The sequence below is a fragment of the Uranotaenia lowii genome, chromosome 3 (assembly GCF_029784155.1).
Source record: "Uranotaenia lowii strain MFRU-FL chromosome 3, ASM2978415v1, whole genome shotgun sequence".
Classification (NCBI taxonomy): domain Eukaryota; kingdom Metazoa; phylum Arthropoda; class Insecta; order Diptera; family Culicidae; genus Uranotaenia; species Uranotaenia lowii.
Genome location: NC_073693.1, coordinates 179,421,244 through 179,442,615, shown reverse-complemented (window position 1 = coordinate 179,442,615; position 21,372 = coordinate 179,421,244). Strand labels below are relative to the sequence as shown.

The 21,372-nt window shown below is 38.8% G+C and overlaps 4 protein-coding genes across 4 annotated transcripts in view; 2 read left to right on the top strand and 2 right to left on the bottom strand.

Moving 5' to 3' along the window:
* Positions 1–371: 371 nt before the first annotated feature.
* Positions 372–11,973, bottom strand: LOC129758167 (uncharacterized). The gene is made up of 4 exons (XM_055755628.1): positions 11,817–11,973; positions 11,414–11,602; positions 687–801; positions 372–604 (listed from the first exon to the last, which is right to left on the bottom strand). Exons 1-4 carry the CDS (start codon positions 11,903–11,905, stop codon positions 416–418), a joined length of 582 nt encoding a protein of 193 aa, XP_055611603.1. The 5' UTR covers positions 11,906–11,973; the 3' UTR covers positions 372–415.
* A 114-nt stretch (positions 11,974–12,087) lies between these two features.
* Positions 12,088–14,819, top strand: LOC129756645 (protein inturned). The gene is made up of 2 exons (XM_055753566.1): positions 12,088–12,239; positions 12,303–14,819. The coding sequence occupies exons 1-2, from the start codon at positions 12,171–12,173 to the stop codon at positions 14,661–14,663; spliced, it is 2,430 nt and encodes an 809-aa protein (XP_055609541.1). The 5' UTR covers positions 12,088–12,170; the 3' UTR covers positions 14,664–14,819.
* A 118-nt stretch (positions 14,820–14,937) lies between these two features.
* LOC129756646 (lysM and putative peptidoglycan-binding domain-containing protein 3) lies at positions 14,938–17,095 on the bottom strand. Its single transcript, XM_055753567.1, has 3 exons — positions 16,965–17,095; positions 16,730–16,895; positions 14,938–16,323 (listed from the first exon to the last, which is right to left on the bottom strand). The coding sequence occupies exons 1-3, from the start codon at positions 16,976–16,978 to the stop codon at positions 15,730–15,732; spliced, it is 774 nt and encodes a 257-aa protein (XP_055609542.1). The 5' UTR covers positions 16,979–17,095; the 3' UTR covers positions 14,938–15,729.
* A 2,200-nt stretch (positions 17,096–19,295) lies between these two features.
* LOC129757777 (heterogeneous nuclear ribonucleoprotein K homolog) overlaps positions 19,296–21,372 on the top strand; it is a 42,253-nt gene continuing 40,176 nt past the window's right edge. Inside the window, exon 1 of the mRNA XM_055755078.1 lies at positions 19,296–19,445. The gene's annotated coding sequence lies outside the window, so the exon portion shown is untranslated. The remainder of the gene's footprint in view (positions 19,446–21,372) is intronic.

Here is a 21,372-nt window from a genome sequence, read left to right as displayed (position 1 = left end):
ATACTCCAGCTAGGGTCTATACACAATTGCGAGCTATTTTTTCATGATAACACCGTCGTATCGATAAAAACATATTTAGAATGATCCTACACATCCTACCGTTTTGACCATATAGACTTGCAAGATTCCTCGTGAAATTTGACTAGCGATTTAAAAAAGATTGCAAAATATTCAAACGCGTTTTTCTCGAAACGTCATAAATGAACATAGACCCTTTTCACGTGTTGGTGCTGATATTTTCAATTTTCAAAAAATCAGAAGAGCCGCCAGGGCAATGTCATCTTTATAAAGATTTTTGTGGTTGGTGGATATCCCAAACAGAAACTGCAAACCCCCTTGCCCTACTTGTTAAAAAAACAAAATTATGTGGTATCTTATGTATATAATATTTTTTAAACATACTTTATCAAATTCATTACTTTGTATCACTACTACTACTACTTGCCGCCAAATCCGTGACTAGCTTGGTATCGACGTGCATGATCTCGGATCTTATTTTTTCCAAATCATCAAGTTCTGTCATCAAGCAGCGCTGGTACACCTCGCGCTGCGAACGCATGTCGTTGTACTTTTTCCTATCGATTTCCAGCTGTTTTATCGCACTCTATTGAACATTCAAAAAACAAAATTGTTAATGATTACTGAGCAATAAGCATGCGAAATAAAAAAATATATCTTTAGCTTACTTCCAGTTGCTGTTTTTGAAATTGTATTTGCTTTTCGTAAAATTTTATTTGCCATTTCAATTTGTTCACTATCAGTGGTCTGACTTGTTCCTCAACAGTTTTTCCTGTAGGTCGCCTACAATAGTAAACCATAGTCAACAATTTTTGGTGAAAATTCTATTAGCTGGTTAAGCGGATTTCAACTTCAAGCAAGTACAATAAAAAACGATGTCAGATTTTTTATTCCCTTTCTTCTCCAATATATCTCAAAACTGTTTTACTTTCAATTAAAAAAAATCAGTGGAATGCGAAAAATGCACGCTTTTTAAAATAACTTACTTAACTTGCGGATTCTTAACTTAATCCTATTACCGCACACTCAAGTTTTTCCGTTACCGACAATGTTTTCTTAATGGAAAATTATCTCACAATCTCACAAGAGCGAAACGAAGTAGCTGTTAAAACTATATATGATTTTGTGAAGAAGCATTTTGTTAATTTTATTTTCCTGCTAAATTGGAACAATTCTATACAAATTCGTTGACTGACATAATGATTATTCTGGCAAACAGTTTCAATTAACCGGTTACTACATCGATACTAGCGGTTAAACATCGTTCTAACATATTCAAACTACTCAACATTATATGCGACAAAAACAAAGAAATTGTTCGTGACCGGTCATTTGAAACCAGAACTTTTGTTTATTCGTATACTAATTATCGCCTATCACTAAACGATTAAAAAAACAGTAACTATTGAAAAAAAAAACAATTTTCCAACACAAATCTACTTTACGAAAATAAAACTATCGTTTTGAGTCCATTTTACGTTATTTTTTTTCTTATATGATTAACTAACAGGCGTCGAATTTACCAATTTGACCGGAAACGAAAAACAATACTGTACAGACTCCGTTCGTTTTTGGCAACATTCGATTTTGGCAACATTCAATTTTGGCACATGTGCCAAAATCGAACGGTTTTTAGAAACAACGTTACCATTTAGTTTTCATTATAACAGGACCAATTTAATTCAGACAAACATCATAAATACGTTTTTATGCTCTAAAATGGTGATAAAACTTAACAATATAAACCAAAGATTTTTAAAAAAATTAATTAAGTACTCAAAAATGACAAAAAGATGAAAAATTCAAAAAGTTAAAAAACAAATCAAATAAAAGACTGAATATGACAAAAAAACAACTGAAAAATGATGAAGAATGACAAAAACAGCAAATATGACAGAAGAAAACAAATATTATAAACAAAACAATAAAAGTGCAAAATACATCAAAAACATGATACTGAAAACAAAATACTAAAAATGGTCGAAAAATTACTGAAAACAACGTTTTTGATAATAATCATAGTTGTTGCCACAAGGGCAATTAGACCGGGAGCTGACGACACCCCAATGAGTGACAGTTCTCGATGAGCGTGAAAAAACCAAGAGGAGAAAGAAGTAAAAGAAGAGATCATTATAGTAGGAAGAAAAAAAGCGCGTGGTTGAGGAAAATATATTAGTAGAGAGAATATTTAGAGGGAAGGTTTGAAAGTTGATAGACGCGAAAAGTGAAGCTTAAGCGATCGCGCAAGGAGAATCGAGGTCGAGGTAGTCTCTATATTGCCAAATTAGGAACCGTAAGTCGAAACCTTTTGTAAATCCTTCTTCAATCTTAACACCTAACCTGTATTTGGTACGACAGATTCCCTTACGTCCAATCGGACCACATTATTGTAGTGCGGGTTTCGGATAGTTCGCTACAAGGCGATTTCGTGGAATTACGGTAACTGATTTGTTTAGTTTATTCCCTCCTCAGTACTAAATTGTTATTTCAAAATAGGATCCGAAACGTTGTACCCGGTTAGCGAGGAAGTCAAGCCAAGAGTTTGTTCGGTTGACTGATTGTAAGTGAGGTTAGGTATAGTTGAGATGTTATCTAAAACCTTTATGTATTTTTAGATTTGAAGTTATCTTTTCGTTTTGTTCATTGGAATAAACACTGTCGAACACAGTTCGCCCGGCACTTTTGACTCTCGCTAACAATTCTTCAAATAATCATCCGATGGCGACGGTTCACTCATCGAGCGAGGATGATTTCAACACCACCAATCAGGACAACTTGAGCAGTTGTGTTGCCTGCGATCGTCCGGATTCAGCGGACAATATGGTGGCCTGTGATCAGTGCAATTGCTGGTGGCATCTTTCATGCGCTGGTGTTAGCGCTGGCGTTTCAAATAGGCCATGGACTTGCAGCAAGTGCCTTCCTCTTCCGACGAAAACGATGTCAGCGCGGACTTCATCTTCCGTCCGAAAAGCAAAGCTCAATTTGGAGCTAAAGCGCCTGGAGGAAGAAAAGGAGATCGAGAAAAGGATCGAAAAGGCCTATGTTAAGGAGCGCTACCGGATCATCGAGGAATCCCTCATGGAAGAGGAAGATGAACAACATAGTGTTCATTCTCGGCAGCATGCGAACCCTGCCGAAAAGTCTGAGCGTGTGACGGAGTGGGTAGCGAGCCAAGCTGGCCCCGAATTGTTGGGCGCAGAGGGAGGAACAATCCTCCGAGAATCGTCAGCAAGATTACCACATCCGGAAGAAGCAGCGAATGAATTTCCAGAACGGCGAGAGCTAATTGCAGACGCAATCAGGAAATTGCAACAACAACTGCGCGACTGTCAGCAGCACCAGCAGCCGTCAGCAGATAAGTTAAGCGAGCTTGAGAATCAGCTCCAACTGTGTCAGCGGGGATTGAAAGGTGTTCGAGCTTGGCCGGAAGAATCAATCCGACTTCCGAAACCATTTCCGGAAGCATTGGGTGATGGTCCTACACATCCGACAGGAACGATTCCGAAGAGCAAGCGTGTTGTTGCCCAACCCAGTCAGCAGAAGCCATCCATGCAAGCGGATAGAAGGCAGCCAACGATAGAACCGGAATGTGTTGCGCCGGAACTGATGTTCAAACCTGAGGCTATTCCGACATCGTTAACTGTCGAGGAGCCAGTGCAAGTGCCGCAGAGACGGCAGCTGTTGCCGCCACAATCAACGAGGCAAATTGATAGCGGAGTTCCAGGCAATCCGAGGCCACTTGGGCCAACTCAAGAGCAGCGTACAGCGCGCCAAGTCTTCTCGGGGGATTTGCCAACGTTTTCCGGAAATCCCGCCGACTGGCCTGTTTTTATTAGCCACTACCAGTACACCACAGAAGCCTGTGGTTTCAACAACGGCGAGAACATGATTCGCCTTCAACGATGCCTGAAGGGTTCGGCATGGGAGTCGGTTCGTAACAGGCTTATACATCCGGGATCCGTGCCAGCAGCCATCAAAATGCTGGAGAAGCGTTATGGTCGACCGGATTTGATCATCGAGACCTTAATTGAGAAGGTTAGATCCACACCCCCGCCGAAGGCTGATAGACTCAACACTATCATCGACTTCGGGACACATGTGCAGGGTCTCTGCGAACACTTGGAGGCCGCGGATTTGAACGATCATCTGAACAATCCCTCGCTGCTAAAGGAGTTGGTGAGAAAGCTCCCGACCGAATACCAAATGCTTTGGGGAAGATACATCAGAACGGTCGAGGCCGTGGACTTACGAACGTTCGGGACCTTCATGGATGAAACTGTCGACGATGCATACGCCGTGACGTCGTAAACCGGCGAATCGAAAGCCAGGCAGTCGAAGCCTGAAAGATCCAAGCCGGACCGGAGTTTTGTGCACAGTGACGTCGCGGGAAAGTTTGAGAAGCCGAAGGAGCGGAGTAGCTGCCAAGGTGCAGCGGAGTTTAGGAAAAGAGTTTTGACTTGTGCCGTGTGCCAGAAAGAGGGGCATAAGTCCAGAGAATGTCGATCGTTCCAGAAGATGACCGTCGACGACAGATGGCTTCGTATACAGAATTTGGGACTTTGTAAAACGTGCTTGTACAGTCATGGGACTCGTTCGTGTAGAAACAACACTCGCTGCGGCGTGGATGGATGCGATGCGCGTCATCACGCACTTCTTCATTCGGCGGAGAAACCAAAGGCATCCTACAGCTCTGGTCCGAATCCGATATCGAACTACGTTGTGCATCACGTTCACCAGTCGTCGTTTCCATCGTTACTGTACCGTGTTATTCCAATCACGCTCCACAACGGTAGTTTATCCGTCGATGCCTTTGCCTTCATCGACGAAGGGTCTTCGATAACAATGCTGGAAAAGAGTCTGGCAGAAAAACTTCAACTAAACGGGCACTCCCACCCGTTGTGCTTGCAGTGGACATCCAATGTGACGCGGATCGAGAACGATTCGAAACGAGTGACGTTCGAGATTTCCGGCATCAATAGATCAAAGCGGTACAAGGTTTCAAACGTCGGAACAACCAATTCCCTGAACTTACCAACACAGAGTTTGCCGTTCGAAGAACTCAAGTCACGTTTTAGTCATCTTCGAGGAATTCCGGTGGATGGTTACGAGAATGCCAGTCCGCAACTTCTCATAGGAGTTGACAATCTACGTTTGGTGGTTCCGCTCAAGGCGCGAGAGGGCGAAGTAGGAGATCCAACTGCGGTACGCACCCGCCTGGGCTGGTGTGTGTACGGTGGCAAGCGCGACGAGTCAACGCCAACATTCAGTTATCACATTTGTGACTGTCAACGTGATTCATCTTTAGACGAGGCAGTGAAGACTTATCTGACGCTCGACGAAGTTGGATCGAAAGTGTTCACGCCAGTGCTGAGTGACGAAGACACTCGAGCAACGAAAATTATGGAGGAGACTACAAAAAGAGTGGGCGATCGTTATGAGTCCGGCCTGCTTTGGAAGTACGACTTCGTAGAGTTTCCAGACAGCTATCCAATGTGTCTGAGAAGACTCCAATGTCTCGAAAGAAGAATGGGAAAAGAACCGGCGATGCGGGACAACATAGTGCGTCAGATCGAGGAATATCAGCAGAAAGGCTACTGCCATCGAGCGACTCCGGATGAGCTGCAACAGGCTGACCCCCGACGCACATGGTACCTCCCCCTCGGCGCGGTCACCAATCCCAAGAAACCCGGTAAGGTGCGGCTCATCTGGGACGCTGCAGCCAAAGTCGACGGGGTGTCCTTAAACGCGATGCTATTGAAAGGGCCCGACCAGTTGATATCTTTGCCTGCTGTATTATTTCGGTTCCGCCAGTATCCGGTGGCAGTTTGTGGAGACATCCGGGAGATGTACCACCAGATCCTGATTCGTGAAGCTGATCGAAGCGCTCAAAGGTTCCTGTGGCGGTCGGATCCGAACCAGCAGCCAGAAGTTTTCGTCATGGACGTGGCAACGTTTGGGTCGACCAGTTCACCAGCGACGGCCCAATACGTTAAGAATATCAACGCCCGCCTGTTCGCCGATAAGTATCCTGCAGCCGTCGAAGAAGCAATCAGTGGTCATTATGTTGATGACTATGTGACCAGTTTTCGGAGCGTGGCTGAGGCCAAAGAAGTTACGTCCCAGGTGAGGGCGATACATCAACACGGTGGTTTCGAACTTCGTCAGTTCTGTTCGAACAGCGACGATGTCATGCAGTTTCTTGGAGAGGTCAAGGCACATCCAGTGAAGAACATGTGCCCAACTAAGGGAGAAAACTCCGAACGTGTGCTTGGTATTTTGTGGGATACGGAACACGATGAGCTGCGGTTCCCAACGAAGATGCGGGAAGACATGGTGAAGTTAATCACTACACAGGAGAAACCAACGAAGCGACAGATACTCCGGTGTGTGATGACAATGTTCAATCCACTGGGTCTTCTAGCACCGTATCTGGTCTTTGGCAAGATCATTATCCAGGAAGCCTGGCGCAAAGAGCTCGGCTGGGACGAACCGGTGGACGATGAAACGCACCAACAGTGGCTGAAATGGGTCCAAATGCTTGAACACATCAACGACATCGGCATCCAGCGATGCTATTTCCGAGAGGCGATCAACGAGGTCGAAGTTCACACATTTGTGGACGCCAGTGAGATTGCATGTTCCTGTGTGACGTATTTTCGCTCAACGAACGCTGCCGGAGAAGTAAAGGTTGCGCTGGTAGGCGCGAAGTCCAAAGTTGCACCCCTGAAGGCGTGGTCGATACCGCGCTTAGAGCTGCAAGCGTGTGTGTTAGGTGCACGTCATATGCGAAGTGTCATCGAGGGACATTCGTTGCAGATCAAGAAGCGAGTGTTGTGGTCCGATTCCGGAACAGCGCTGAGCTGGATCAACGGAGATCCCCGAAAGTTTAATAGATTTGTATCGTTCCGAATCTGCGAGATCTTGGAGCTAACCACTCGGAAGGAGTGGAGATGGGTTCCATCGAAGAACAATCCAGCGGATGAGGTTACGAAGTACGGTTCCGGGCCTTATTTTGCCAAAAAGAGTTACTGGTTCGCCGGGCCAAGTTTCTTAGTACATCCTGAAGCGGTATTGCCAGTTTGGAAGGCTGCGCTTGCTGAAGCATACTACGAGCGACTTGATGACGAGAAGCTGCACACACTACTGGTCGAAGCCGAGTCGATCGTAAATAGTCGCCCCTTAACCTACTTGCCGTTGGATGCAGCTGAGAGTGAAGCCCTGACACCCAACCACTTCCTGCTAGGGAGTTCCGACGGTGTCCGCCAGCCGCCTACCGAAGATGTGTGTGACAACAAGTTGCTGGGGAATTCCTGGAACTTACTGCAGAGACAGCTGAATACCTTTTGGAAGCGTTGGACGAACGAGTATTTGCCGACACTGACGAGGCGTACGAAATGGTTTGACGAGGTGAAGCCCGTTGAACCAGGCGAGTTGGTTGTGTTGGTGGAGGATCGTAGGCGGAACGGATGGAAAAGAGGGCGTGTCCTGAAGGTGATTACGAATCCAGACGGCAGGTGTCGTCAGGCGATTGTGCAGACGAGTGATGGGACGTTTCGTCGGCCGCTATCGCGCCTGGCTGTGTTGGAGGTACAAGATCGTGGAACGCGGACCCCAGCCGGATTCCACCGGGGGGAGGATGTTGCCACAAGGGCAATTAGACCGGGAGCTGACGACACCCCAATGAGTGACAGTTCTCGATGAGCGTGAAAAAACCAAGAGGAGAAAGAAGTAAAAGAAGAGATCATTATAGTAGGAAGAAAAAAAGCGCGTGGTTGAGGAAAATATATTAGTAGAGAGAATATTTAGAGGGAAGGTTTGAAAGTTGATAGACGCGAAAAGTGAAGCTTAAGCGATCGCGCAAGGAGAATCGAGGTCGAGGTAGTCTCTATATTGCCAAATTAGGAACCGTAAGTCGAAACCTTTTGTAAATCCTTCTTCAATCTTAACACCTAACCTGTATTTGGTACGACAGATTCCCTTACGTCCAATCGGACCACATTATTGTAGTGCGGGTTTCGGATAGTTCGCTACAAGGCGATTTCGTGGAATTACGGTAACTGATTTGTTTAGTTTATTCCCTCCTCAGTACTAAATTGTTATTTCAAAATAGGATCCGAAACGTTGTACCCGGTTAGCGAGGAAGTCAAGCCAAGAGTTTGTTCGGTTGACTGATTGTAAGTGAGGTTAGGTATAGTTGAGATGTTATCTAAAACCTTTATGTATTTTTAGATTTGAAGTTATCTTTTCGTTTTGTTCATTGGAATAAACACTGTCGAACACAGTTCGCCCGGCACTTTTGACTCTCGCTAACAATAGTAATTTAATAAAAATAACTAAAAAACATTTGTCTATTTGTCTTTGTCTATCTCGGCTCACTGGTGACCGCAGACAATGACACCAGCCGTGAGATCCGGAGGCGAATTATCAGCGGAAGTCGTGCCTACTATGGACTCCACAAGCAACTGCGGTCGAGAAGACTTAGCCCTCGCACGAAGTGTAACCTGTATATGACGCTCATTAGACCGGTTGTTCTCTACGGGCACGAGACATGGATATTGCTCGAGGAGGACCTGCGTACACTCGGAGTATTCGAGCGACGAGTGTTAAGAACCATCTTTGGCGGCGTACAGGAGAACGGAGTGTGGAGGCGAAGGATGAACCACGAGCTCGCGCGACTCTACGGCGAACCCAGTATCCAGAAAGTGGTGAAGGCTGGCCGGATACGCTGGGCGGGACATGTTGCGAGAATGCCGGATGACTGTCCTGCAAAACAGGTGTTCGCCACGAATCCGGTAGGAACAAGACGAGCAGGGGCGCAACGAGCAAGGTGGTTAGACCAAGTGGAGCGTGATCTGGCGAACGTGGGGTGCCCGAGAAATTGGAGAACGGTTGCCATGGACCGAGTGAATTTTAGGAATTATGTTCGTCAAGTTATGTCGTGAGACGGAATACTATGTAAATAAAAATAAAAATAAAAAAAATAAATAACTAAAAAACAAGATGAGAAAAAAACTGTTCGATTTTGGGTTGCATGTTGCCAAAATCGACCGGGGTCTGTACTCATAAAAGGTTGATATTGGGCGTTAAATGGTAACTGAGCGGTAAATGGCGACTTGATGGTAAACGTCATTCCTGTGCGAAGTTGTCATATTCAGCATAAATTAATCGGTTAAGTTTTTTTCCGGGTAATCATTATTCTTTTACAGCTTTTACTAGGAAGGCAACATAACATGTGTTTGTTCAATTACTTTTTACTAGTTAGTTTCCTCTCTCGAGTAATACCACAGTGCTCTTTTATACTGCGCATATTGAAACGATTAGTCAAACCTTTTTTCTATAGATACAGGGCTAGAAGCGCCCATGCGGTAAAAAAGTAGGGCAAAATAGTTACTTTGAAGTGAAATTAGGGTAAAATTAGTGACCAGATCAAGGCGAAAACCAACTAAAAAATGACATTAAAAACTAAAACAAACAACTTTAAAGACAATTCTGATAAGTGAAAAACGTTTTTTGGAAGGCTCTTGGCCTTACTTGTAGAAAAGCAATATGTTGGACAAAAAAGGAACATTTTAAATGAGCTTAGATAATTTAAGAATAGCGACCGCAGAATCCTAAAGTTCTAAAGAAACGATGGGAGGATCGTACTGTAAAGACTAGGACAACTAAGCCCGACAAAAACTTCGAGTTTATCCATTTTCTTTGAAAAAAACCCACAAATTTTGAAAATTCATTCTATTGTGTACACCATCAGAGTTTTTTCAATGTCACTAAAACAGTTGAAAAAGTCTAAAATTATATTGAAAAAAGTTAACAGTTCGAAATAAATTTACAGAAACCAAATTTTTCAACAATATTGTTACATGTGAGAGATCTACAAATGCAAATAAAAAACCATCACATGTTTAACAAAAAGTTTAAAGAATTTACTTGAAATTGAGTTAAGATTTACATTTATAGAAATTTCATTTCATTAAAGAGTCGTGAAATTAAAAAAATTGAGGTCCTCATGAAAAAGTTAGTTAAAGTTAGTTAGTCCTCATGAAAAAGTGACATATCAATGATAGAGGTTTGAAAAAAGATAAAGGACAAAATGTTGACAGAAGATTGACAATGACTTAAAGAAGCTTAGAAAAAAAATTGACTTAAGATGATAATCACACAAAAAGGCTAAATAATTCTACGAGACTAATCTTCAAGATAGAACATAATTTTTCAAATTTAAAACTAACTCAAAGAGAATTTACTTACAAAAATGGAACATTTCCTAAGAGATTCACTGCAGACTTTATTGCATGATTATCAATCATTAGAAAGATTTACTAGAAAAAAATTGATGTTCAAAAAGCAAGGAATTAAAAAAAAAATATTCATAAATGATTTAACACGACAATTTCTTTAAAAAATTAACAGATCAAAGAAACACCTCAGAAATATTGTATCCATCTAAGAAAGACCTATTGGAATATTGTAAAAAGTATTTCAGTAAACCTGCCTCTAAAAAGGTAACAAAAATTACTGATCTACCAATCTTTCAAATAATTCGAATATGTCTAGAAATAAGGGAACTTAGAAATGAAACATCTGATATTTTCGTTTCAATTGAGTCACTTTTCACAAGTTTACCTTTCATTTAATACAACCAAGAGCATTGAAAGCATGAAATGTTTCCTGCCATGTGATTAAGTTCACTGTACAGATTTTGATTGATTTTTTAAAAATAAGGTTGAGAATTATTTTTAACAAATTCAAGCTTTAAAAGTCATTACACTTCAAATCTTGGTTAAACATGTTGTAATAGTGTCTCTTTAGGAAATATTTTTTCTTGACACGAATGCCAAAACTTTGGTAAAGTGTCACAAATTAACAAAAAACAATTGTCATCCATATAATGTTTAAGTGTAAGCGATATATCAAAGCAAAACAAAACAATAATCTTCCTTACTGAATCTGAGCCATTCTCTCAATTTAGGTCGTGTAAATTCCCACAGGACTCGAAAGGAAAGAAAAGGAACCCGCCAAACAAATAATAAACGAATAACCTAATAATAAACTAATGCTTTGATATACCACTTGTCGTGAAACAATATACAGTTTTTAATAATGAGTAGAGAAAGTTTAAACAAAAAATAAGCTCAGTTGTAAGGAAATTATATACAAAATAGTGACTTTAGGGACCAAATTTTAAAAAAAGTAACTTCTGAGTGACCAGCCTGAAAAAAGTGACAAAGTTACTAAAAAGTGACCAACTTCTAGCCCTGTAGATATCAAACCTAACTCACTAAAATATTACAGACCAATAAGCATGCTACCTGTAGTTTATAGGGTTTTAGAAAAATATGCTGTTAATTTTTCAATAATGCATATGTAGTGATTAAAGTGAAAGTTAGGTACTTACCATTTCTTTTCCGTATCATTGCGAGAGTCAGTCTTCAAAAGATCCAAAATCTGCAAGTTATCATTGGTGTTGCCGTAATCCCAGCTAACATGGAAGTAGCTTGTTATTTGGGCAAGAAGTCCTTCTTTGAATATTTTTAATAATACTGCTGCCGGCACTATATCATTGGTGTTCTCGAAGTGTTCAGGGCTAAAATATTTTGAAATATGCTTAGTTCTTCGAGTTTTCTTTTTTTTTTTTTTTTTGGGATTTTAAACCCATTGGTTTATTCATCCCCATATTTCGAGTTTTCAGTTCTCAGATTTTTGATTCACTTTATGGCGCGAATCTTCAAGCTGGATAGTCAACGTTCGGCTCAAACAAATTACAATTTAATCACATCGAGACATGCAGTATTACTTACCCTATACAATCAACAAATTCCCTATATTTCAACAAAAACGGCTTTTTAAATTTCGATATTTTTTGGTTTTGATTTTCCGAGTCTTCCATCGTTAAAATTTTTCAAATTTGAATAAACACAAAAACACAACAAAAGAATGACTACACCTTAAAGTTTTTCAACCAATTTAGCTAATTGAGTTTATCCATGATGACACAGTAAAAAAAATAAAAATATTGAAAACGTGTTAAGACTTGTTTGATGATCAGAAAACTATGAGCGTGTGGTTACATTTTATATCAACAACTTTGAAAGGATCATAACTTATTTTGTAATTCTATATCGTATTAAGTTTTTTTTTGAACGGCTATAAGTATGAATTCAACCTCTCGCGGAGGACATTTTATGGTACAAAATTTAGAAGACACCGATGTTGTCGATCAGGTAAGGAATGAATATTTTTGTTGTGTTTTTAATAGATCACTCCAGTTTCTATCATCGGTTCAGGTCTGGACAGATGAGCAGTCTGATATATCTTCCGAATGCAGCAACAGCAGTTGCGATTCACGAGCTCACGAATGGACATCTTTCATCGAGGATAATTTCCTGCTTTACATCAAATTCGATCTCGTTTATCACGCAAAGCCAGTTGTATTTGACGATGATGTTTTCTTCAGAAATGAGTACAAAAGATTGTCGATAAGAAAGAAGGAGAACATTCTATCCAAGTTTGGCCAGCGAGAGAAGAATAAGCATAAGCTATTCAAAGTGACAATCATTGATTCAGCCAAGAAGGAACAATTGAACGGAATCAACAAGGAAATCATAATCAGTATTGCTCCCAAGAAAAATATCATATTGAAAGATGTTCTTCCTTTGTCGGAAACGATTTTAGGAATCAGCACAACCTTGTTTCCGGATGGTCGCAAATTGATGGTTGATAAGTTGAGAGATTATTCGGTATTCAACAAAAACAAGTTTGTTAAATCAAAGGATTGGATCAAGTCGATAGATTCAGAAATGGTAACAGTAGACAATTTAGAATCACTTTTGGAAGGTTCAACAAAGATTCCAACAATACTACGAGTAACATTCTTCGAAATGGTTGAGCAGGATGTTGCGAATGCCATCGAAATTAAAATAACAAATTTAATGGATTTAATACAAAGCCAGGAAACTTTGTTTAACAAAGACGATATTCAAACAATGAATAGTAATGATTTGATTTTTAGCTTGATTTATATATCAAAAGAGTATACACAAAATGATGAACTGGATATCAAATTCTGCTATCCTACGCGTGACAATAATTTATTGTTTAGCACAAAAGGAAGTTTTGTAACACTGCACTCTATTTTCAGTGCATCGTTCAAAACGCGTACAGTTATGACAAATCTCAAAATTCGAAACGTTCTCTACTATACAACGTACAGTTTCTTTGAGGATGGTATTCTCTTACTAAGTTTTAACTCTAAATACTCTTCGCTTTTCTCCGTTAAACAAAAAAGTGATCAAATTTGTCGATTGTTAAACGCCTTGTATATGGATTGTTCTTTAACATTTAACAGACCTATTGAGGAACAAACAGAGTTGATGCAATTGTGCGAACTTATAAGACATTCAATAAAAATGAATCGTAGTATGGATAAGTTTGAAAAAACTTTTCCTCATCCTCATTTTGTTCCATTGCCTAAAGAAATTCAGTTACGGATCGATGATGCGCTTGGAGAGCTGGAGGCAATGGATTATCGAAATTGGAATGATGATTTAGTTGATCTTTTCTGTGATCTCACCATTATAGGTTGTTGCCTGTATTACAATCAGTATTTGGTATGCTCACATTTGAGTGGTGCCTTGCTCACGGATATCGAAGCTGTATTGAAAAATTTCGGAATATTTGAAGTTTTGTCAAATACTAACGTAAAAAATCTAGCATTTTGGCGCAAATTTTATCCACAAGAGTTTTGCGAGTACAAATTTTATGAATGTAATGATGCCTACCTCATGTTGGTATCGATTGGTCACCTTTTGCTAGTAGTAATACTGGAAGTGCCTTTGAATACAAATCACAACAAATCGTTTTCTAGATATATTGAGGAAATTCAAGATATGCTGGATTATTTCAAATCTTCAGGCATTGAAAATCTCATAAGAATATGGATAGACTCTAATCGACGTCCCCAATGTATAACAACGACAACCGCAAAACAGGAATCTCCTTCCGATGAACACCGTTCAAATACGAAAAACCATGACGAAGAGTCGAATGCATCAAGTTCCATAAAAAATCAGACCATCAAGGATGATGGCGGTAACGAACCAGATGATGATGATGATTCAGATTGGGGCCAGAGTTTGGATAGCAGCCAAAGAAGTAGCACTTTCGATATTAATGAGCTGTCCGAAAATCGCTGTAAAGAGTTTTCAGAACTCATTCCAAGTATGATTACATTTGGCAAGGAAAATTTATTGTTCTACTTTGTACAACTTGAAATCGGGGACGGAATGTTTTTAGCTCCAACGTTGAACTCATTCAATGCCAAACATGACATTATAATGAACACATTCCGTAAAACGTGCACATTGATTCACAATACGTTACAGAATACTAAAAAGTTTCGTGATCTGCTTTCAAACGAGAATAATAAAATAAGCAATACATATCACCGTTCTTCGGTTGCTATCAAGGAGCAGGGAATGCTAATGTCCGTACCAAAAGAAACAAACAACGGCGAACGGATTGAGTTCTGGGTTTTGGGGAGACTTTTCAGCTCCCCTGCCAGAGAACTTTATGTTTGTCATCGATCCGATGCGCCGCAGAACATGGTAGAGCTTGCATTCCGAATTTGTCTGACATGTGCCGGATGATCATCAAAGCGTTCTAGAAATTGAAAATTTTATTAGACTGGGGTTCAATAAGACTTTAACACTTTACACTAATCGCATAAGAAACAAAATTATTTATATGTGCGTTATTTATACAAACGTTATTAAAATATATTCCCATTGACTGCCTTTCAAAAATCCCAAAATAATTGTCACAAGAGAAATGTCCTACCTTCTTCAATTTTCTCGGCGCTCTTAGGAAAATGTCGTCATGTGATTGCAATAATTAGATAACAGGGTGTTGTTATAAGTATAACGAATATTATTTTATTAGATAATATCTCTGCCAACAAGTGTCAAAAGGCACTGTAATCGTAATCATTCTTAATTATCATATTTACTGATCGTTAAATTGCATAAAAAATCTATTTAGAATAGATAGGTTTTTTTTTCTTTATCAAAGTGATGCTCTTTGTGATAACTGACCGTTCAAGTTTGCTAGGATCTAAGAATAGAAACAGTAAATATCGAATCGATTTAAGCTACATTTACGTTGTTAAGATTTCGGTAGATATTTTTGTGTTTTTTACTATAGAGGAGGCTTTTTTGACTGACTATGTAGAGGAGGCCAGAGTCAGCAAAAATCTTACCGTTTACATATTCAGCACCTTTTTACTTCCTCTATAAAGCACACTTACTGCATCTATCAAGCTATACAGTTAGTAAAGTTTCAAAATTCTAACTTAGAGTTCATCTCGCACAACACCATTCAACAATTGTAAAAGCGATCGAAAATTTCAAACATAGTTTTAATAGATACTTTAAACAAAACATCGATAGAAAGAAATATCGTTCATAATTAGCCAAAATTGGACATCGTCCGGTACTGTTCCGTTTATGAAAAAAATAATATATTTTTGGGACCCATGTTTCCTGAACAAAATACATAAACAAGCAGTGCAGCAACTGGAATTTACTGCAGTAATCCGAATCAAATTTTAAAAATCTGAGACATACCTGAACAACGAAATGATTGAAATAAATAAAATCGCATTTTCAAACACACTAGTTATCAAACAAAAATCTTAACAATGCAATAAAGTGTAGATCACAGTTTCGAATGAATAGTGGTTATTCCTGTTACATTATCATGGTGCAAAATGGTATGTTCGGCGACATAGAAGACGTATATCATAGGAATGGCGAAACACAATGCCAATATACATACTAACAGACATATCCACGACATATCACAGTCGGAACCATTACATGAAAAATCGTTGGCCGGTAATCGTACAGGACGTGGCTGCGGTATGCTTTCATCATATTCTCCGCTGAGCAGGGATTGTCGGATGTTTGCAGCGTCGATACCATCGCTATTTGAGAAAATCTCGTGGCTTGATCCTTCCAGCGGATCGTCGTGGAATGGTTTCAAATGCTGGTGCGTCTGCTGATGATTATATGAAGCATTGCTGACGGCAGCTACAATCAGCTTCTCATCCAGGTCAATTTGTTCTTCCAGCGTAGAAGATGACAAAAGTGGAGCGGCCGGGACATTTTTTGGGCTACTATTTCCGCTGCTATGCACTTTTGGCAACGTTTCCAAAAGTATCGAATGTGGAGTTATTGGCACTCGGATGATTCGTTTTGCAAATATTTCGTTATCTTTATCGATTTTGTTTATTTTTTTCAATTCCGCAATCTGAAAATGTAATTGAAATTACTTTTAAACGGTTGGTAAAGTGATACTAAATATAAAGAAACTTTCATGAACATTGTAGAAACGCAACGTAAAAACTTGTTATATCTATTAACATTCCAAAAGTATATTTTATGAAAGTGTTTTCCTTAACCTGAATTAATAGTTTATTGTAACTGATAGGCTACGTTTAAGTTAATAAATTACAAATTAACAAATATCTGTAAATTTTCACAATTTACGTTTTGATGATAGGCCTAATACAAATTCAGAAAATATTTAGCAGTTTGAAGGGTTCTTCTTACTCAACGATATTTCCTACAAAGGGCTACAAACGTTAATTTGTTTAGAGTTTAGAAAGCAGCTCGACAATAAGCAGCAAAATACGCAAGGCGAATAAAGGACTAACCGTGCAATTAAATCTCAATGCAACCGCTTGAAGGGTATCCCCCGGGAGGATTTCCGCCTCCATCCATCGTCCAATCTGACTAGATTTGGTTTCATTGAGCGAGAAGGAATCTGCTTCATCCGAGGGAGTATCCACGTAAACATGATTCGCTGCAGTTCGGTTGACCCTGAACAAAAAAAAACGTAAGCAATTTTTGATAAGCGATGGAATATAAAACAATCAACTTATAGCCTACCTTTGCCTTTTCATGCTCGAGCACTTGCTGTAGTCCAAATTTTTGCTAGCTACGCGGCAGAAACATTAAATATAGAGCAAAATGCTACGACAATTTTTAAAAAATTTATTGAATCCAAATTGTATACCTATTACACGTAAAAATTTATTACTGTATTTTCAAAATTTAAACCAAATGGGACATCGTAAAAATTCGAGCAGATACACGAAGTCGGGAGTTTTTGCAAATAATGTGTAAAACAACAATCGTCAGCACGATGTACACGCTCCTTTTTTTTAACTAAAAATTAAGTTGTTTTGGTTCAAAACAGCACCCCAGTGGCAGACCTCAACTTTGAGAGTTCGACTGGGCAATCGCAAAACTAAGTAGCACCCGGAAGCTTCCAGGCATTCCAAGCCACCATATGATGACAATAACGGACACAATTTTACGCTGACAACGGTGGACGTTCCATTATGACGTTCCTTCATAGTCTTCCGGTAATACTTCCGGAATGACAAAATTTTGCGACGTGCATGTATGTATGTTTATTTTATAATATATATAGAAGGCAATTTTAACCTTCAGAATTAAATTCAGGGTCTACGGTAATTTATGACGATTTTAGAAAAACGCGTTTGAAAATTTGGCAACCCTTTTTAAATCGCTAATCAAAATTCACACGGTATCTTTGACCCAAATAACCCAAATGATGCGTATCATTCTTAATATCCGCAGCATGTGAAAAGGGTATTGAGCTTGCTATCAACTACGGTCCCTCCTGGCCAATGGCAATGGTTGCGCTCCGTGATTGGTTCGAGATGATCAACATTGCACAATGAACCAAATAAAAGGTGCTCGGTACAGGCAACATAATCTCAGTGCTCAGTGCTTATAGGTTTTTCTTTAGGTCCTACGCCGTTTGGCCTTAAGTCATTTGTCATTAAGCCGTTTGGCATAAAAGTCATTTGACATAAAATCATTTGGCATAATGGGCATTTGGCATAATGTCCATTTGGCATAAAAATATGAAAACTCGTAAGATACACGCAGAAAAATAGAAATTAGTTTCAAAGGAAAGTGCCGCAAAAACAAAGGATTTTTTCCTTTGATTTTGGGACAAATAAAAATTCCTTTGATTCAAATGCATTTTCTTTTGTTTCAAAGAAATGCTTTCCTTTGAATCAAAACTTTTTCTTTGTTCCAAATAACATAATGCTTTTGATTCAAAAGCCTTTTCGTTTAATTTTATGAAATTTTCGTTTATTCCAACGTTATTTGGGTTTCAATTTTAAAGCATTTTTTCTTCAATTTTATGTTTTGTTTCTAAAAATTCTAGTACTACATATATATTAATTTTCGTCCAATTGGAAATAAAAAGAAATAACTTATGGTTTAAAAAAAATTATTTATTTGGAAGTTCATGTTCACACAAACGATTTTTCCAAAGTTTTGAACCGGCACATCTGTAAATAAAGAGGAGAACAAAATGTACACATACATGTAACAATAAAATAAATTAAAATTATTTATTGCATGAATGGAAAGTACTTACTGAACGATGTTTGTTGGCGGACAGTTCCTTTCGAACAACTCATGAAGGGTTTGGCGCCAGATGTCTCCTTGGACCGGATCGGAAGCAATTAGTTGGATGAATGGTTGCCCTGAAAACGTTGTGAGGTTGACGGTTTATTTGGAATTAAATTGATTTTGATAGACTTACCTAGGAATCCACTATCGTTTGGCCTCTAGTTGTCAAGACGTTCCTACGCCGGATCTTGTGATTCCGGTGCTGTCTGACTGTTGCGCGGCAGGAAGATGAAATGGTCTGACTGGTTGTCGGAAAAACTTCTCGCCGACCCGTTCACTAAACAGAAGCTAATGAAGATGTGTCGACTGTTTGACGAAAAAATACTTTGATTCAAAAGAAAATTCATCTAAATCAATGAATTTTTACATTGATCCAGAGTCGAAAAAAAAATTTCTTGAATTTAATTTAAATCTTTTGTTTCAAAAATTTGGAACATTGGTTTAATGAAAAAAAAATTCGTTTCAATTTAAAATTTACTTGAATTAAGAAAAATGGATTTTGTTTCAATGTACATGAGGTTTTTGAATCAAAGGTGTATTTTTTTTATCTCAATGGCACTACTTTTCGCTGCGTGTAACATTAAATGTTGCTAAAAATTAAAATACATAATGTTTCAATCGGTGTATTCATTATGGTGTAAAAATCTGAAAAAAGAAAAAAAAACAGTATATTTGAACTATTTCTTGCTAGCGTGTATTTTTAATCATTGACCATTCATTTGTAGTAGACTGGTCGGGCTGTCAATAATAGTGCTCGAAAAATTATCCGGCTTTCTGATTTTGAAGGTTGATGAAATTCGAGCTGTTTCGATTCATTGTGTTCGCAAAAAGCCACGCCAAGCTTGAAGAGACAGTGAAAATTTCATTAAAAGTGAACTGTTTATCGTTAAAAAAAACCTTATAATACACAAGGTAAGCGTTTTCAGTTAACATTGTTATCAATATCCGATTATCTGATTGGAAGTATCACGATATGATAAATAAATGAAACACGTTCAATCTCCTCTGAAAGTTTTATACCGGGAAAGATGAGCAACTATTCAAGTTATTTTTAATGGTAAAAAACGTGTTGTTTATTAAGAACCGGTTATTACTGCATGATGAATTCAATCTTACTTGCTACAATAATAATATTCCTAATATAAATTACCAATAGAGTCGCGGAAGATAGCCTAATTTTAATGTTATGCTTTTTTGCCAACTAAAATGGCGCATCTAAGATGACTAGTATTTTCATAAGCTGAAGGTCAGTATCTAGTGACAGACAGATGTAAATTTTGTAAACGTCAGTCTAATAATATAGACAATTCATACGATTGATTGTATTTTGAAAAATAAACTACTTACATAATTTTTAAACACTTATTGTAAATATCAGGGTTGCCAAATTTTTAGGTTTCTGACCCCATTAAGTGGGTTTCTGTTTGTAATTTATTACTTTAAAGCAGCCTGTCGTTTACAATTAGCTATTAACTCAGGTTAAGGAAATCACTTGGGTAACAAAAAGTGGGGAGTATTAATAAATTTTTGAAATCTAACTTTTAACGCATATGAAGCTCTGTTCCACGCAGTCCTGAATGTAGTAAGTGAACTGGTTTGTTTTGTTGCCAACAGGAGGCGCCATGCACCAGTGTACCCTTTCTTGAGGTTGGGGGATGATGATGCATTTGGATCGATCGTTCCTTTTTCGCTGGAGGTGGGAAAGAAGATATGCTTTTGGTCGTAACACTGAAGCATGAAGCAACATATACGCCTTCGTTAGTGCTCCAGAAGATCGCAGCCGAGTATGAGTCTTCTGGTGGTCTCTGTAGTCTCTTGGTTTAATATTGAAAACAAATCTTGCTGCAGATTTGTAACACCTTAGCAGCTGGTCCTAGATCTGGAGCTGCTGAGAGATCTGGAAATTAAACTGTATCGCAGAATAAAAAGATGGGAACAATAATGGATTGGACCTGTTTCAATGAGCTGGAACAGTGAGAACGGACTGGAATTTACGGAAAGTCCTGATAGTGAAGGAATACTCTTAACGTGGTCGGTCCAATTCATACATCACCTGATAAAGTTTTTAAGATCAACAAAATTTTTAACTTAAAGTTTAGAGAGGGATGAATGACATCCAGATGTTAAAATCCTTAAGACCAAAGAAAAAAAAAGGTTCAATTCATGTTGTGATCCATTGCAAGCCCTAAGTTTTCATTTTTTGCCTCATTATAGAAAATAAAGTAAATGTTGGGACTGGTCCTATCTTGATTGGTGAAAACAATCGCTTGAGGTTGTGTTAGATGAGATTATTCTTGCTCCACAGCTAAATTATTGAGAGGTATTCATTGATGATCAAATTTTAGGGATGAATCATCCCAGAGGATGAAAATCCCGTACAAAAAAAAAAAAAATCAACAAGATCGACTTTAGATCTTGGCCCATTGATTGTAAGTCATCTGCATAGAGCTGATAACTGCATTTTAGGATGAAAGGGAGACTAAGAGACTAAGGGAGAGGTTGAAGAGCAAGGAACTCAACTCACTTTTTAATAAGAACAGCGCACGACCTGACATGGGTTCGTGGGAATAGACGATATGAGATCACAAATTCAACTCAATAGTTTTTGTTCGCGTGTAGAGTTCAATCCGCCGAAGATATGAAATCTCTAAGAAAAAAAATCGCTCATGGTTAAATACACACAAACCTACATATGAAACTAAATACATTCGTTAAGTGGTTCAGTAACAACGTTAATATTTCTATTTATGGTTATCACCCGGGAAGATGTTGCTGGAAATACTTCCCCTTCGTCTAGGAAAACGGAAACTTTTCTTTCGGAAATACTCACATATCCCAA

Bases quoted from the DNA above. Each gene is read 5' to 3' on its own strand.
- LOC129756645 (XM_055753566.1), top strand. From the start codon at position 12,171: ATGAATTCAACCTCTCGCGGAGGACATTTTATGGTACAAAATTTAGAA. The intron at 12,240-12,302 runs GTAAGGAATGAA...TCATCGGTTCAG, and splicing joins ACACCGATGTTGTCGATCAG to GTCTGGACAGATGAGCAGTC.
- LOC129758167 (XM_055755628.1), bottom strand. From the start codon at position 11,905: ATGGAAGACTCGGAAAATCAAAACCAAAAAATATCGAAATTTAAAAAG. The intron at 11,603-11,816 runs GTAAGTAATACT...AAAATATTTTAG, and splicing joins GAATTTGTTGATTGTATAGG to CCCTGAACACTTCGAGAACA. The intron at 802-11,413 runs GTAAGTACCTAA...TTACTATTGTAG, and splicing joins AATGATACGGAAAAGAAATG to GCGACCTACAGGAAAAACTG.
- LOC129756646 (XM_055753567.1), bottom strand. The intron at 16,324-16,729 runs GTTAGTCCTTTA...TTACATTTTCAG, and splicing joins CATTGAGATTTAATTGCACG to ATTGCGGAATTGAAAAAAAT.